This window comes from Schistocerca cancellata, chromosome 10, assembly GCF_023864275.1.
Source record: "Schistocerca cancellata isolate TAMUIC-IGC-003103 chromosome 10, iqSchCanc2.1, whole genome shotgun sequence".
NCBI classification, from domain to species: domain Eukaryota; kingdom Metazoa; phylum Arthropoda; class Insecta; order Orthoptera; family Acrididae; genus Schistocerca; species Schistocerca cancellata.
This window is the reverse complement of record NC_064635.1, coordinates 199,051,463-199,069,769: the sequence shown is the minus strand read 5'-3', so window position 1 is coordinate 199,069,769 and position 18,307 is coordinate 199,051,463. Positions and strand designations below refer to the sequence as shown.

The 18,307-nt window shown below is 45.8% G+C and overlaps 1 protein-coding gene across 1 annotated transcript in view; it reads right to left on the bottom strand.

The window, feature by feature from the left end:
* LOC126106741 (sensory neuron membrane protein 1-like) overlaps nt 1-18,307 on the bottom strand; it is a 296,120-nt gene that overhangs the window by 145,720 nt on the left and 132,093 nt on the right. Inside the window, exon 5 of the mRNA XM_049913116.1 lies at nt 11,044-11,295. Coding sequence (XP_049769073.1) covers nt 11,044-11,295 — 252 coding nt within the window. The remainder of the gene's footprint in view (nt 1-11,043; nt 11,296-18,307) is intronic.

The following is an 18,307-nucleotide window of genomic DNA, read 5'->3' as shown; positions in this document are numbered from 1 at the left end:
GTTAGCCGTGCGGTCTAACGCACTGCATTCCGGGCGGGAAGGAGCACCTGGTCCCCGGCACGAATCCGCCCGGTGGATCAGTGTCGAGGTCCGGTGTGCCGGCCAGCGTGTGGATGGTTTTTGAGGCGGTTTTCCATCTGCCTCGGCGAATGCGGGCTGGTTCCCCTTATTCCGCCTCAGTTACACTATGTTGGCGATTGCTGCCCAAACACTGTTCTCCATGTAAGCGTACACCATAATTACTCTACCTCACAAACATTTGGGGTTACACTCGTTTGGTGCGAGACGTTCCCTGGGAGGTCCCCTGGTGGCCGAACAGGACAATAACCCTGGAATCAGTGTGGGGCGGCGGTGGGGTGGGTAGACTGCTGTAGCCTGTTGTCGGGTTCTGTACGACAGAGGGCTACGGCAGGACGAAGCCTCTCCGTCGTTTCTAGGTCCGCAGTTCCATGCAATACAATAGAATTACACTACTGGCCGTTAAAATTGCTACACCAAGAAGAAAGCCGGCCGGAATGGCGGAGCGGTTCTAGGCGCTTCAGTCTGGAGCCGCGCGACCGCTACGGTCGCAGGTTCGAATCCTGCTTCGGGCATGGATGTGTGTGATGTCCTTAGGTTAGTTAGGTTTAAGTAGTTCTAAGTTCTAGGGGACTGATGACCTCAGATGTTAAGTCCCATAGTGCTCAGAGCCATTTGAACCATTTTTTGAACCAAGAAGAAATGCAAATGATAAACGGGTATTCATTGGACAAATATATTATACTAGAACTGACATGTGAATACATTTTCACGCAATTTGGGTGCATAGATCCTGAGAAATAAGTACCCAGAACAACCACCTCTGGTCGTAATAACGGCCTTGATGCGCCTGTGCATTGAGTCAAACAGAGCTTGGATGGTGTGTACAGGTACAGCTGCCCCTGCAGTTCAACACGATACCACAGTTCATCAAGAGCAGTGACTGGTGTATTGTGACGAGCCAGTTGCTCGGCCACCATTGACCAGACGTTTCCAGTTGGTGAGAGATCTGGAGAATGTACTGGCCAGGCCAGCAGTCGAACATTTTCTGTATCCAGAAAGTCCTGTACAGGACCTGCAACATGCGGTCGTGCATTATCCTGCTGAAATGTAGGGTTTCGAAGGGATCGAATGAAGCGTAGAGCCACGGGTCGGAACACATCAGAAATGTAACGTCCACCACTGAAAGTGCCGTCAGTGCGAACAAGTGGTGACCGAGACGTGTAACCAATGGCACCACATACCATTACGCCGGGTGATACCGCCAGAATGGCGATGACGAATACACGCTTCCAATGTGCTTTCACCGCGATGTCGCCAAACACGGATGCGACCATCATGATGCAGTAAACAGAACCTGGATTCATCCGAAAAATGACGTTTTGCCGTTCGTGCACCCAGGTTCGTCGTTGAGTACACCATCGCAGGCGCTCCTGTCTGTGATGCAGCGTCAAGGGTAACCGCAGCCATGGTCTCCGAGCTGATAGTCTATGCTGCTGCAAACGTCGTCGAACTGTTCGTGCAGATGGTTGTTGTCTTGCAAACGTCCTCATCTGTTGACTCAGGGATCGAGACGTGGCTGCACGGTCCGTTACAGCCATTCTGATACGATGCCTCTCATGTCGACTCCTAGTGATACGAGGCCGTTAGGATCCAGAACGGCGTTCCGTATTACCCTCCTGAACCCACCAATTCCATATTCTGCTAACAGTCATTGCATCTGGACCAACGCGAGCAGCAGTGTCGCGATACGATAAACCGCAATCGCAACAGGCTACAATCCGACCATTACCAAATTCGGAAACGTGATGTTACACATTTCTCCTCCTTACACGAGGCATCACAACGTTTCACCAGGCAACGCCAGTCAACTGCTGTTTGTGTATGAGAAACTTTCCTCATGTCAGCACGTTGTAGGTGTCGCCACCGGCGCCAACCTTGTGTGAATGCTCTGAAAAGCTAATCATTTGCATATCACAGCATCTTCGACATGTCGGTTAAATTTCGCGTCTTTAGCACGTCACCATCGCGGTGTAGCAATTTTAATAGCCAGTAGTGTATTTCCTGCTGGCATTAAATGAATCTTTACGTTCAATGGTAAGTGTCAAATAAATTGTTTTCCTCAATACAAATGTATTTTCCAGATTTGACGTACACGTCTCTTATTTTGGAATTCCTGAATTTTGAGGCGTTCCTTGCTTCAACAAATTTTGGTAGTTGGTCACCACTGTAATACCCAACTTGTGAAACCGGTTGCAACATAACTCTTCTAGGCTCTGTATTCACATTTTCTATATCATCAACGTCTTCGCTGTTAGAGGAATCCACAGCACATCGACGATCTCTTCTCCTAAGTACTGGCATGACACCGTAACGCTCTTATTGTTTTCCAGGCAGTTTCACCAAACTCAGCAGGACAAATCGTTCAAATGGCTCTGAGCACTGTAGAACTTAACTTCTGATATCATCAGTCCCCTAGAACTTAGAACTACTTAAACCTAACTAACCTAAGGACATCACACACATCCATGCCCAAGGCAGGATTGGAACCTGCGACCGTAGCGGTCGCGCGTTTCCAGGCTGGAGCGCCTAGAACCGCTCGGCCATCCTGACCGGCCAAAAAACCGAGAATTTGTCATCTTTACAAACAGATAATTCTACATTGCTGTCATTAAGAAGATATTCTATATACTCGTTAGTTAATATTCCATTCAGTGCTGTAAAGTGTAGAAGTAACGGTTGCTTCAGTATTCCATTATCGAAGACCAAATTTAAATTATCAAATATGCATTATGACCTGATGTCCACGTACGAAGATCTTCATAAAATGTGTTAGTTTGTACTGACGAACAAAATTAATGCAAATCTGAACTAATTCTCAGCATCTAAATAGTTATCGAACGTTAGGTAAAAAAACACAGATTCTCAGTACACTGTTTCGGCATAACATACCATTTTGATTTGTAGAGGTAGCCATTTCCTGGGTATGACTTGCTGGAAACACACAGTTTCTTGTAAGGTGCTGCACCCTTGTATTAAAAATAAGAATTCGAAGCCCCAAACTCGCGGACCATCGGTCTAAGGCCGGAAAAAACGGCTATTTAAGCGGAAAAATGTAGTGAATGAATATTTGCCTGGGTTTCAGTCGGGATAACCCAACCTTCTTCGCAATGTGGCAGCCACAAGTTCCAGTACAGCAGTCGTGGCTGCCACATCGCGGTCGGGAAGTGGAGCCGAGGCAGTTTCAGATAAGTTTTTACAGTCTCACGATGATTTATGGATTTGTAGTTCTAGCTTGACGATGTCCACAATGGACAAATGGTAGTTAATTTTGTTGTGAAGAAGATTGGGTTATCGCGACTGAAACTTAGGTAAATCTAAGTAAACTTTGCAACTGAGGCTGTTGGTTTTTAAAATTAAATTAAATTAAAATTAAAATTAATATTTATACAGTTGCTGACAGGACCGCGAAATGTTGAAAAAGTGAATGAAGGTCCAGATGTGTGGACCGAGCGAACGAAGAGTTTTATACCCTCTATCTTTGAATAGTAACTGTTGCATATGTTATAGTTCTCAATGTGTATCGGCATTCAGTGTTACCAGAACACGCTAGAATTACTCATAAACCCACTTGTAAAAAGTAACACTACGTCAAACTGAAATTCTCGCAGTGTGTGGTGTTATCATGGGTGGGTATAAAAAGAATTAATCATTTTAATCCGTGTTTTTCCTTTTCAAAGCCCCGCGTGTTAAAACTTTCACGAAATATTGTCGGCACTGAACTGTTTGTGTTCTTTTCGGCATTCGTGTGTTACCTTGTATCTTAGAAGCTAAACTAAGAAAAGGCAAACCTACGTTTCTGGTATTTGTAGACTTAGAGAAAGATTTTGACGATGTTGACTGCAATACTCTCTTTCAAATTATGAAGGTGGCAAGGGTAAAATACAGGGAGCGAAAGGCTATTTACAATTTGTACAGAAACCAGATGGCAGTTATACGAGTCGAGGGACATGAAAGGGAAGCAGTGGTTGGCAAGGGAGTGAGGCAGGGTTGTAGCCTCTCCCCGATGCTATTCAATCTGTATATTGAGCAAGCAGTAAAGGAAACAAAAGAAAAATTCGGAGTAGGAATTAAAATCCATGGAGAAGAAATAAAAACTTTGAGGTTCGCCGACGACATTGTAATTCTGTCAGAGACAGCAAAGGACTTGGAAGAGCAGTTGAACGGAATGGACAGTGTCTTGAAAGGAGGATATAAGATGAACATCATCAAAAGCTAAACGAGGATAATGGAATGTAGTCGAATTAAATCGGGTGATGTTGAGGTAATTAGATTAGGAAATGAGACCCTTAAAGTAGTACAGAAGTTTTGGTATTTGGGGAGCAAAATAACTGATGATGGTCGAAGTAGAGAGGATATAAAATGTAGACTGGCAATGGCAAGGAAAGCGTTTCTGAAGAAGAGAAATTTGTTAACATCGAGTATAGATTTAAGTGTCAGGAAGTCGTTTCTGAGAGTATTTGTATGGTGTGTAGCCATGTATGGAAGTTAAACATGGGCGATAAATAGCTTGGACAAGAAGAGAATAGAAGCTTTCGAAATGTGGTGCTACAGAAGAATGCTGAAGATTAAATGGGTAGATCACATAACTAATGAGGAAGTATTGAATAGAATTGGGGAGAAGAGGAGTTTGTGGCACAACTTGACTAGAAGATGGGACCGGTTGGTAGGACATGTTCTGAGGAATTAAGAGATCACCAATTTAGTATTGGAGGGAAGCGTGGAGGGTAAAAATCGTAGAGGGAGACCAAGAGATGAATACACTAAGCAGATTCAGAAAGATGTAGGGTGCAGCACGTACTGGGAGATGAAGCAGCTTGCACAGGACAGAGTAGCATGGAGAGCTGCATCAAACCAGTCTCAGGACTAAAGACCACAACAACGTATCACTCGCTACAGTTGTTATTTTTTTTAAATTCAAGATTACTGTCCTGGGATATAAAAACTTGTATTGTTCAGCATAAATGCCTGAAACAATGTTATGAGACCCTTCAGCGTGTAAATCATATCTGTTGTTGTCACCCAGAGGCTATGTGGTTTTAATTTTATTATTCTGTGTGAGTTTTAGGGTATCTGATTTGAGCTAAATAAAGACAACGTGTGAATCGGGGCTAAGCTGAAGCTAGTCACGTAATATCAACGACTGATCATTAACGAAATGTATTTTTTTCACTTCTTTGAATGTTGATTTAATACTGCTGAGGCTTTCAGTGTTGGTTATCTGATTAACCCATCTACTCAATAACGGAAAATTGTTGCCAAACGTGTAAATTCTATGAATACTGATTCTGTCACTGTTTATGGGATTTAAAACTAATATGCACAAAATTTTATAATATTCTTTACGTGTCTAAAAGATTAATGTTGTGTCATTCTGATTGTGTGATTCATTAGAAACCTTATGGTGGCTCTTATGACGCCTGTTTTGGAAGGAGGCAAAACAATAATGTGATGTGCATGTGCAGACAAGCAAATGGTTACAATTTCAGAAAAATTAGGTGATTTATTCAAGAGAAGCCCATAACGCGTTAGTCGACCTCTGGACCTTATGCAAGTATTCATTGATAGACTTATTGGATGTCCTCCTGAGGGATATCGTGACAAATTCTGGTACGTAAGACCGACAAAACCCCGAGCTGATTGGAGAGCGCTGCCCACAACACTGGAAACGTTCTCAGATGGGCAGTGATCAAGCGCCCCTGCTACCCAAGTTAGGGTTCGCAAAGCACGAAGCAGTAGGAAGTCTCGCCGCGTGTGAGCGTGCATTAAAATGATTACAACGATGAAATGTAAGCCCAGAATGACTTGCGATGAAGGGCAACAAAACAGGGCGTAGAATATCGCCGCTGTACCACTCTGTTACAAGCGTGTAGCGGATGACAACTAAACGGGCCTTGCTATGAAAAGAGTTGGCAGCCCGGACCATCACTCCTGGTGACAAACAGCCTGGCATCCCAGGCCTTCACGGGTCAACGAGGCTCAATTCGAAGCGTGACTCATCACTAACGACGATCCTATACAAGTGAATGTGATTCCGGGCCGATGGTGTGTCTGGAGATGCCATTTCTTTTCATAGCAGGACCAGTTGGGTTGTTGGCCGGCCGCGGTGGTCTAGCGGTTCTAGGCGCGCAGTCCGGAACCGCGCGAATGCTACGGTCGCAGGTTCGAATCCTGCCTCGGGCATGGATGTGTGTGATGTCCTTAGGTTAGTTAGGTTTAAGGTTAAGGGGACTGATGACCTCAGATGTTAAGTCCCATAGCGCTCAGAGCCATTTGAACCATTTTGAACCAGTTGGGTTGTCTTCTGCGGCACCCGTAAAACATAGCGGTAAATCGACGATATTCTATGCCCCATTTTGTTGCACTTCATGGTAAGCCATCCTGGGCTTCCATTTCAGCAAGATAATGCCCGCCCGCACATGTTGAGTATTTCGACTGCTTTTCTTCGTGCTCGCCAAACCCTGCCTTGCCAAAATGCTTGCATAAGGGCCAGAGGTGGACCAACGCATTACTGGCTAGCTTTCTCTCGAAAGAATCATCCATTGATCTGTGAAACTGTAATAATTTCCTTGTCAGTAGACTGGCTGGTTCATTGATAGTGACCGGGCCAAATATCTCACGAAATAAGCGTCAAACGAAAAAACTACAAAGAACGAAACTTGTCTAGCTTGAAGGGGGAAACCAGATGGCGCTATGGTTGGCCCGCTAGATGGCGCTGCCATTGATCAAACGGATATCAACTGCGTTTTTTTTAAATACCAACCCCCATTTTTTATTACATATTCGTGTAGTACGTAAAGAAATACGAATGTTTATGTAATAAAAAATGGGGGTTGGCATTTAAAAAAAACGCAGTTGACATCCGTTTGACCTATGGTACCGCCATCTAGTGGGACAACCATAGCGCTATCTGGTTTCCCCCTTCAAGGTAGACAAGTTTCGTTATTTGTAGTTTTTTCGTTTGACGCTTATTTCGTGAAATATTTGGCCCGGTCACTATCAATGGACCACCATGTACAGGGTTATTACAAATGATTGAAGCGATTTCACATCTCTACAATAACTTTATTATTTGAGATATTTTCACAATGGCTTGCACTCACATACAAAAACTCAAAAAGTTTTTTTAGGCATTCACAAATGTTCGATATGTGCCCCTTTAGTGATTCGGCAGACATCAAGCCGATAATCAAGTTCCTCCCACAATCGGCGCAGCATGTCCCCATCAATGAGTTCGAAAGCATCGTTGATGCGAGCTCGCAGTTCTGGCACGTTTATTGGTAGAGGAGGTTTAAACACTGAATCTTTCACATAACCCCACAGAAAGAAATCGCATGGGATTAAGTCGGGAGAGCGTGGAGGCCATGACATGAATTGCTGATCATGATCTCCACCACGACCGATCCACCGGTTTTCCAATCTCCTGTTTAAGAAATGCCGAACATCATGATGGAAGTGCGGTGGAGCACCATCCTGTTGAAAGATGAAGTCGGCGCTGTCGGTCTCCAGTTGTGGCATGAGCCAATTTTCCAGCATGTCCAGATACACGTGTTCAACCGTTTCTTCGCTCACTGCAGGCCGACCCGTTGATTTCCCCTTACAGAGGCATCCAGAAGCTTTAAACTGCGCATACCATCGCCGAATGGAGTTAGCAGTTGGTGGATATTTGTTGAACTTCGTCCTGAAGTGTCGTTGCACTATTATGACTGACTGACGTGTGTGCATTTCAAGCACGACATACGCTTTGTCGGCTCCTGTCGCCATTTTGTCTCACTGCGCTCTCGAGCGCTCTGGCGGCAGAAACCTGAAGTGCGGCTTCAGCCGAACAAAACTTTATGAGTTTTTCTATGTATCTATAGTGTGTCGTGACCATATGTCAATGAATTGAGCTACAGTGAATTTATGAAGTCGCCTCAATCATTTGTAATAGCACTGTATATGTGTTACATCTTCAGTGTTCATTGTTGTCAAGGTGCTGCGGTCAAGTCCTGAACCTGACCCAACATATCGAGGATGGGTTTGAGAGGAAAGAGATCACGGGAGTGGCATTCATAGACATTTCAGCTGCATATGATACTGTAAACCATCGGAGGCTCCTTAGAAAAGTATATAATGTGATAAGAGATGACCATTTAACATCACTGATAGGTACTTTCCTGCATAATAGGAGATTTTTCGTCTGTATCCAGGGCAAGAAGAGCAGATGGAGAAATCAGAGGAATGGCCTACCTCAGGGAAACGTCCTCGCCCAAGCTCTGTGTAATATATATACAAATGACCAACCAGTGCCAAACATCACGCGCCAATTTATGTATGCCAACGACACTGCAGTTGCAGCCCAAGGTAACAATTTTATGGATGTAGAGGAGAAATTAACCAGTACCTTGGAAGCTCTCTCCCAGTATTATGAGGCAAACCACCTAAGTTCGAACCCTTGCAAGACGCAGGTCTGTGCATTCCATTTAAAGAACAGGGAGGCAAATCGTGAATTAAATGTAATATGCAGAGATGAACGTCTCGAGCACGGTAAAACGCCCAAATATCTTGGTGTCACGTTGGATCACACATTGACCTATAAACATCATTGTAATGCCACAAGGGAAAAAGTCTCAACTAGAAACAACATCATCAGGAAACTAACCAGCGGATCCCGGGGTGCAAACCCAAAAGTCCTGAGAACCTCAGCCCTTGCGCTCAGTGTGTCAGCCGCGGAATACGCCGCTCCAGTGTGGTCTGCATCAACACAGGCGAGAACAGTCGATGTCGCGGTGAATGAAATGGCACGGATTGTTACCGGATGCTTGAGGCCAACCCCAGTACACAATATGTACTTATCACGGGGATCGCACCGCCCAACATACGACGTGGCATCGCTGCCAAAGCCGAAAAAAACAAAGAAGAAAAGGACACGCGTCACCCTTTATATGGACACCAGCATGCTGACCGACGGCTTTGTTCGAGGAAGAATTTACTGTCACGTACCCGAGCCCTGGAAGGGTCGGCTGCAGAGAATCGTTTGAAAAGGTGGGAAATCGACCTGAGAAACCCCCATAAAGATGTAAAAGAAGAACTGGCGCCTGGTGGAGACCTACCATAGACAGTCTGGAGCCGGCCCGAGTGGCCGAGCGGTTGTAGGCGCTTCAGTCTGGAACCGCGCGACAGCTACGGTCGCAGGTTCGAATCCTGCCTCGGGCATGGATGTGTGTGATGTGCTTAGGTTAGTTAGGTTTAACTAGTTCTAAGTTCTAGGGGACTGATGGCCTCAGAAGTTAAGTCCCATAGTGGTCAGAGCCATTTGAACCACAGTCTGGAGAACCCTAAACCGTATGAGAGTAGAAGTGCCAAAGTGCAAGACAAACCTGCAGCAATAGGGTTTCCTAAAAGAGAATGAGAACACTCTCTGTCTGTGTGGTTCTGTCCAGGATCCTCAAGACCTGCTTATCTGTCCATATTTAGACCAGCCCTGCACAATGAATGACTTATGGGAGGCAAATGACAAGGCCATATTGGCTGGTGATTTTTGGAAGTTTAAAGTCAAGTTCCGGACACGGGAAGTATAGTAAGTATTGTCAAGGTTGCTTGGATGCCGCCGAGGCGAATAGATGTTATATAAAATGTTTCCTTTCACTGGGTATGTGAAGTTTAGAGACATACCACACCTAGCTCCGTGCTGATTCCCATTTCAGATTGGTTCAAATGGCTCTGAGGACTATGGGACTTAACATCTATGGTCATCAGTCCCCTAGAACTTAGAACTACTTAAACCTAACTAAGCTAAGGACATCACACAACACCCAGTCATCACGAGGCAGAGAAAATCCCTGACCCCGCCGGGAATCGAACCCGGGAACTCGGGCGCGGGAAGCGAGAACGCTACCGCACGACCACGAGCTGCGGACCCATATCAGATTGACTTTAATCATGTTCAGTTGCAATGAATAATATTATTATTGCTCGAATAGTCCACGGTTATACTGCCGGTTCATAGTGTCAAACGGGCACAATGTTTCGGCGATCAGAAATGTCGCCATCGTCAGGTGCGCTGACGAACTGAGCTCCTGAGGGGCGGGCGGCCGATTGAAATCTACAACTACATCTGTCCTTTCCATTAATATTTTGCGTCCGTTAAACAGTGAATAGCTGAAGCCTATGTCTTGCAACACTGTACGCAATGAAAATTTGCTCCCTTTAATAAGATCGTCTTTCTGAAGCGACACCTGTAATTTAGATAGAGTGGGATGTTCCCTTCTCTTATAATAGCTGTACATATGACGACGAATAGCGTCTTTCTGAAAATCGTCCAAAGCTGTCACCTGCTTATTTCTCGGTCGCTTCTTTCCTGGTGTGTGCAGCTTTGTTGTGCCACTCTCGTCACAATCTACACTATACTGTTCTTTCCCTATCTTTACAACAGTGTTCTTACTTATTTTCAATGCTGCTGCAGTTCTCTTCACAACCTGAACAACAGGAATTAAGGGCCCACCTTTGTCCTTTTCTTTCTCAAAGTAATCCCTCACAGAGCACACGAATTCACGGGCCTGGGTGTGTAGCACACATTTCTTCCTCCGTTTCACTTCTTGTGTTGGGCTGGTACTACCCGCCGCACTAGACATTGTTTACAACGAAACATAAACAAAGAAACACTAAAAACAACAAAAACGAAATAGACTGCGAATTCAACTTCAGACAAACGACGAACAACCGCACCCCCTGCACGCGAGACACTGGTAAGTTTCATAAACGCGCGCGACCGGGTTTCAGAGCGGCAACGTGGCCCTTGCTACCCGCTCAAAGTCAGGCCGTCATTGGCCGCCTGCCTGCGGTCGCTAGGCAACGGAAAGACGCTACCGAGCTGTCAATACCAAAGACTCGTCTCCCAGACTATGATATTATTATTTGTTGCTAGGATTGCCGTACTGGTATGGGCAAATATATGGAAGAATTCTGACGCATAATGAGACTCACGTGTCCAAAGAAGGAGAAGAAGAAGTTGTCGCCCTCGCGCTTGAGCTCCTTGGCCTCCTTCTTGAGCCCCGTGCACAGCGCCTTGGCCGAGAAGTCGGTGACGGTGCAGTTGATGACGATGCCGTCGAAGAGGAAGTTGCGCACTGGCGCCGTCACGAAGATGCTCTCCGGCTTGCGGAAGAGCGGCGGGATGGCCTTGTTCACCAGCGCCAGCATGCCCGGCTTGTCGCGCTCCAGGGTCAGCAGCAGGCCCTGAACAACAACAACAACAACAACAACAACAACACTGAAACAGCTCTCGTCTCAGTCACCGCTAATACGGCTATTGAGCATCAAAGTCGATACAAGTGTAAAATTGTATTTAGATAGGTTCCGTCACGGGTAAACAAAAATTTTTTTCTCCATGTCTACCCAGATGTCTTTCGCCAAGGTTTCAGTCTCATTGTTGGGCCTTTTATTTGTTACTACTCGTAGCTGAGAACATTGTGTTGCCCAGGCATTTATTTATCACAAAGTTCTATCAGTACACCTGCTTCTGTTCGTCTCTCTGTCCTTCTGTTTCCCTCTCCTCTCCCCCGTCTCTGTCCATCTCATAGCGCTCCTTTCCCTATCCATCTCCTTCTCTACCCTCCCACTGTCCATCACCTCCCTCTCTCTCTATCCATCTCCTCTCCCTCTCTCTCTATCCATGTCCTCTCCCCCCTTTCTGCGTCCATCTACTCTTCCGCCCATCTGTGCCCACCGCCCCCTTCCTTCTCTTTGTCTTTCCATTTCCTCGTCTTCAAGCATTCTCTATGCATCACCTCCACCCCAGTAAGTTCAAAAACGGTTCAAATGGCTCTGAGCACTATGGAACTCAACTGCTGTGGTCATAAGTCCCCTAGAACTTAGAACTACTTAAACCTAACTAACCTAAGGACAGCACACAACACCCAGCCATCACGAGGCAGAGAAAATCCCTGACCCCGCCGGGAATCGAACCCGGGAACCCGGGCGTCGGAAGCGAGAACGCTACCGCACGACCACGAGATGCGGGCCCCAGTAAGTTGACGACCCTTACTCACTTAGTTTTTTTTTCTAGCCAGTAAGAAACATGTATACCACCAAGTTCGGTTGAAGTAGAACCAGGGCCTTAGGAGGGGATTTTTACACGCGGCTTCATACGTGTACACACATGTCACATATATATTTACATATGTACAACTTACTTCACACATTTATATCATCTGCATCTGTAGCGAATTTCGGCTTCAGTTTCGTTTTCACGCTCGTCGATGTTTATGACGTTTTATCACCTGAACCCCGTGTCACACTATATCAATTTTTTCCCTCCCGGTTAGCCGTGCGATCCAGTGCCGGGTATCCAGACTGGGAAGGAGCGCCTGGTGCCCGGCAAGAATACACCTGGGGGACTTGTGTCGAGGTCCGGTGAACCGGCCAGTCTGTGGATGGTTTTTAGGCGGTTTTCCATCTGCCTCGGCGAATGCGAGCTGTATCTCCTTATTCCGCCTCAGCTACAATACGTCGGCGATTGCTGCGCAAACAAGTTCTCCACGTACGCGTGCACCGCCATTACTCTACCACACAAATATAGGGGTTACACTCGTCTCGTGTGAGACGTTCCCTGGGGGTCCTCCGGGGGCCGAACCGCACAATAACCCTGGGTTCGGTGTGGTGCGGCGGAGGGGTGAAGTGGACTGCGGTAGTCGTCGTGGGGTTGTGGGCCACTGCGGCTGCGGCGAGGAAGGAGTCTCTCTGTTGTTTATAGGTCCCCGGCTAACATACAATACATACGATGATATATCATTCAGTGGCACATGTGGATACTATCTGCGAAATGTGTTGCGAATAGCGTTAGCAGTAAAGAAGCAATAAATTTAAACGTGACACTTGATGCGGCACTTTTTCACACATCTCAGTCTTATCTCGTGAGCTATGTGTTCGCACGGTGATATAATTTTGCAGGGACATAGAGTGGTATACGTGAATACTGTTAGCAAAATTTGTCGCGAATAGTGTTTGTAAGAAAGAAATAATAAATTAAAACATAATGCCAGATGCGGCAGTTCTACTGGATGAGCAAGAAAGTGTACTAAGCAATAATCTTCCCGACGTTCATAATTTTTGGGGGGTTGTCTACGCTGGGCTACAGCTCGTTGTGTGTGTCAAAATATTGTCTTCATAGCCAGCGGTTCATGTGAGCAAAGATGAAACTCAGAGGGAGCCAATTACGGGTTGTGTTGTGGCTAATCAAACATTTCCAATTGAAAACGATGGAAGAGCATCTTCATTGCCCCTGCACAATGCTGCTGAGAATTGTCTTGAAGAAGAAAACGCATGTAATGTTGGCTGCATAGCTTCAGGCGAAATTTCTCACCAGGCCCTTGTACTTGACGGGAGACACTATTGTTCTAGGTATCTTTGTAAGCTCCATGTGTGCTCAGAACTAAAACGAACGACGTAACGTGATCGACGGGCATACTAGAGACACTGCCCAACACACCTGTGTAAAACATCGGATTTTCACTTTGGTTTGCATTTCGCGACCGATCGTTCCTTACTTTCCGAATAACCCTCGTACTTTCATTCTTGAATACTGGATGAATAAATTCTGGGTGTTTGCGCTTGTTTTTCACCTTCATCCTCACCCCTGTGATAGGTAGGTGCTGCTTCCCCGAAGCACTTCTTTCCAAACAGTAAGTTTTAAACCCTACAAACCGAATTTTGTTGAAATCGGTCCAGTAGTTTAGAAGAAAACGTGCAACATACACACATACAACCTCGTAAATTTCTCACATTCCTACGTATAAATTTGAAATTTGGGGCAAAGTTGCCTACAATGTTTCTCTGAAACGGTTCAAAAGCGTGGCGCCCTGCGCTATTACCCTAGAGCACGAGGACACTTAAAAAAGCAAGGTGTCGACACGTGCGGAAAGAAGGCCACAGCCAGCTCAGTACACGTGACGGGTGAAGAGTGGGTTAACGATGTCGCTTTGGTATCAGATTTCACCACTGTTCTACCCAACGCCACCGTAGACATGTCACACGATAGGCTGTCCGTCACGGTCCCTATAACCCACATTTCAACCCTTCTTTAACGTCTCTGCGATGGAGGTCATAACCGCGACGCCCAGCGTTGAAATTACGCGGTTTTCTTACGAGTGACCGAAAAAAAGATTTCAGATACATCGCCGCTCAAAATCGAAACTAAAAGACAAGGGTTCCTATAAAGAGTGTCAATGAAACCTCTCCATTCCTTAGACGTCGATTCTCACTCATTCAGCGGTCGGAAACTACAGTTCCCAGTGCAGTGAGCAAAAGGACGAAGTTCTTGTCAATCTTCGGCATTGTGGACACCTACTGTGTGATTCAGCCTTTCTCGACGGTCATCACAGGGCTGCAAGTTTACTGAATGTGATATCACCCCTCTGGAGTGCAGTGCGACCGAAATGTTTGCTCTTGTGTACAGGTTGAAACCACTAGGGACTGTTAAATACCGTACGACGAAATTAGAACGTGATCTGAATCATCAAAGACTCGTTATGATTTTTCAGATCTCCTTTTTTCAGGACCTCCTGTGGCGCTATCATGGAGGTGTGTGACATTGACAAACACGATAATAAAATAGCAAATTGTCTCTCTAAGACCGCCCACTCCGACTAAACTCACGGTAGCGCTATCCCAAATTTATTCAGTATTTAAAAACTGTACCATTACAGAGAAAGCATGCAAAATACAGGGTGATTAAAAAAGAATACCACAACTTTAGGAATTTAAAACTCTGCAACGACAAAAGGCAGAGCTAAGCACTATCTGTCGGCGAATTAAGGGAGCTATAAAGTTTCATTTAGTTGTACATTTGTTCGCTTGAGGCGCTGTTGACTAGGCGTCAGCGTCAGTTGATGCTAAGATGGCGACCGCTCAACAGAAAGCTTTTTGTGTTATTGAGTACGGCAGAAGTGATTCGACGACAGTTGTTCAGCGTGCATTTCGAACGAAGTATGGTGTTAAACCTCCTGATAGGTGGTGTATTAAACGTTGGTATGAACAGTTTACAGAGAATGGGTGTTTGTGCAAAGGGAAAAGTTCTGGATGGCCGAGAACGAGTGATGAAAATGTAGCACGCATCCAGCAAGCATTTGTTCGCAGCCCAGGAAAATCGACTCGCAGAGCTAGCAGAGAGCTGCAAATTCCACGATCAACTGTATGGAGAGTCCTACGAAAAAGGTTAGTTATGAAACCTTATCGTCTGAAATTGGTTCAAGCACTGTCTGCAGCTGATAAGATTAAAAGAATCGATTTCTGTGATTTTATCCTTGCTCAAATGGAAACAGATGAATCTTTCGTTTCAAAGATTGTGTTTAGTTATGAAGCAACTTTCCACACTAACGGGAAAGTCAACCGTCACAATGTCTGTATATGGGGCACTGAGAATCCGCGGGAAACAACTCAGTATGAACGTGACTCGCCTAAGGTGAACGTTTTCTGTGCCATTTCAGCCAATAAAGTTTTTGGTCCCTTTTTCTTCGAAGGTGCTACTGTAACTGGACTACAGTATCTGGTGATGTTAAGAGAATTGGCTGTTCCCTCAGCTCGAACAAGAAGCACAACAATTCATATTTCAGCAGGATGGAGCGCCACCACATTGGCACTTATCTGTCCGTAACTACCTGAACGTCAACTACCCGAGGCGATGGATCGGCCGCCAGGCAGCCCGTGACAGAGCACTTCATCACTGGCCTCCAAGAAGCCCTGATCTTACCCCCTGCGGTTTTTTCTTATGGGGGTACGTTAAGGATATGGTGTTTCGGCCACCTCTCCCAGCCACCATTGATGATTTGAAACGAGAAATAACAGCAGCTATCCAAACTGTTACGCCTGTTATGCTACAGAGAGTGTGGAACGAGTTGGAGTATCGGGTTGATATTGCTCGAGTGTCTGGAGGGGGCCATATTGAACATCTCTGAACTTGTTTTTGAGTGAAAAAAACCTTTTTAAATACTCTTTGTAATGATGTATAACAGAAGGTTATATTATGTTTCTTTCATTAAATACACATTTTTAAAGTTGTGGTATTCTTTTTGAATCACCCTGTACTTCTAGGCGCCTATTGGGAGGCAACTGGCCTTGGAGGTGTGTCAAGTGGTTCTCTACCAGCAGGCGCCTTGGATTACTTGACAGGTGATTTTCCCCATGAAGGTACATTTTCAAAAGTCTCGCAAAATATGGGCGGGTGCCACCTGCTGGTAAACGTTGGTACACTGAGCTCTGAAACTGGTGCGGCGCGCGCAGGGAAGCAGAGCGACTCGAGTATTTCTCCTTAGTGGCGCGCACGGAGAGCCAAGTTGCAGCTTGCGAAGAGAAGAGCTGTTTTTTGGTAGCTGCGAATAGATGCGACTGAAGCCATCTGTCCGTGCTATGAATTTTTGTGTGGGAGAGCACAGGAGTGCTCAGCACAATTTGTTGTGGTTATTTAAGCGATGTGGGGAGCTGTGTGTGTTTATCAGCAGCGAACTGTAAGGTACTGCGATGTGACTGCATCCTGCTTTTCGTATGGTGTGTATTCTGATAGAAATGCACTTCGAACGGAGGATGTCGACTGAAGCTACAGTATAAGTCAGATCTGTTTGTTCGTCTCGGTTTGACTGGCCACCTGTAACTTGGATTTCATCGCCGTTTTTGGAATGTACGGAGGGACGCTATAGTGATGTAGACATCGTGCTTAAACTGTGTGGTATCTTCAAAGTGGACTGCTAGCATGTCGTTGTTAGTCTAGCTAATGCATTGCGCCCTTTACAGTAGTGTGACAGGAGTTTGTTTCTGGCTGGGACTGACAGGCCGTGTGTCAACAGGTTACCTAGGCCACTACGGTAGTTTTAGCTGAGCTACTAATATCTTTCACTTATTACGTTTTTAATTTAGCTGCATTTATCTGATAAGCTATTTATGCATCACATCAGCAATGTGTATAGTAAGTTACTTCTTGTCACGGTTAATGATATGAAAGTGCCGTACTAACATGAGTTCTGCTGCGTATCACATCTACACTACTGGCCATTAAAATAACTACACCAAGAGGAAATGCAGATGATAAACGGGTATTCAATGGACAAATATATTATACTAGAACTGACATGTGATTACTTTTTCACTCAATTTGGGTGCATAGATCCTGAGAAATCAGTACCCAGAACATACACCTCTGGCCGTAATAACGGCCTTTATACGCCTGGACATTGAGTCAAACAGAGCTAGGATGGCGTGTACAGGTACAGCTGTCCATGCAGCTTCAACACGATACCACAGTTCATCAAGAGTAGTGACTGGCGTATTGTGACGAGCCAGTTGCTCGGCCACCATTTACCAGACGTTTTCAGTTGGTGAGAGATCTGGAGAATGTGCTGGTCAGGGTAGCAGTCGAACATATTCCGTATCCAGAAAGGCCCGTACAGGACCTGCAACATGCGGTCGTGCAATATCCTGCTGAAATGTAGGGTTTCGCAGGGATCGAATGAAGGGTAGAGCCACGAGTCGTAACACATCTGAAATGTAACGTCCACTGTTCAAAGTGCCGTCAATGCGAACAAGACTTCACCGAGACGTGTAACCAATGGCACCCCATACCATCACGCCAGGTGAACGCCAGTATGACGATGACGAATACACGCTTCCAATGTGCGTTCACCGCGATGTCGCCAAAACGGATGCGACCATCATGATGCTGTAAACAGAACCTGGATTCATCCAAAAAAATGACGTTTTGCCATTCGTGCACTCAGGTTCGTCGTTGAGTACACCATCGCAGGCGCTCCTGTCTGTGATGCAGCAAGGGTAACCGCAGCCACGCTCTCCGAGCTGATAGTCCGTGCTGCTGCAAACGTCGTCGAACTGTTCGTGCAGGTGGTTGTCGTATTGCAAACGTCCCCATATGTTGACTGAGGGATCGAGACGTGGCTGCACGATCCGTTACAGCCATGCGGATAAGATGCCTGTCATCTCGACTGCTAGTGATACGAGGCCGTTGGGATACAGCACGGCGTTCCGTATTACCCTGCTGGACCCACAGATTCCATATTCTGCTAACAGTCATTGGTTCTCGACCAACATGAGCAGCGATGTCCCGATACGATAAACCGCAATCGCGATAGGCTACAATCCGACCTTTATCAAAGTCGGAAACGTGATGGTACGCATTTCTCCTCGTTACACGAGGCATCAGAACAACGTTTCACCAGGCAACGCCGGTCAACTGCTGTTTGTGTAT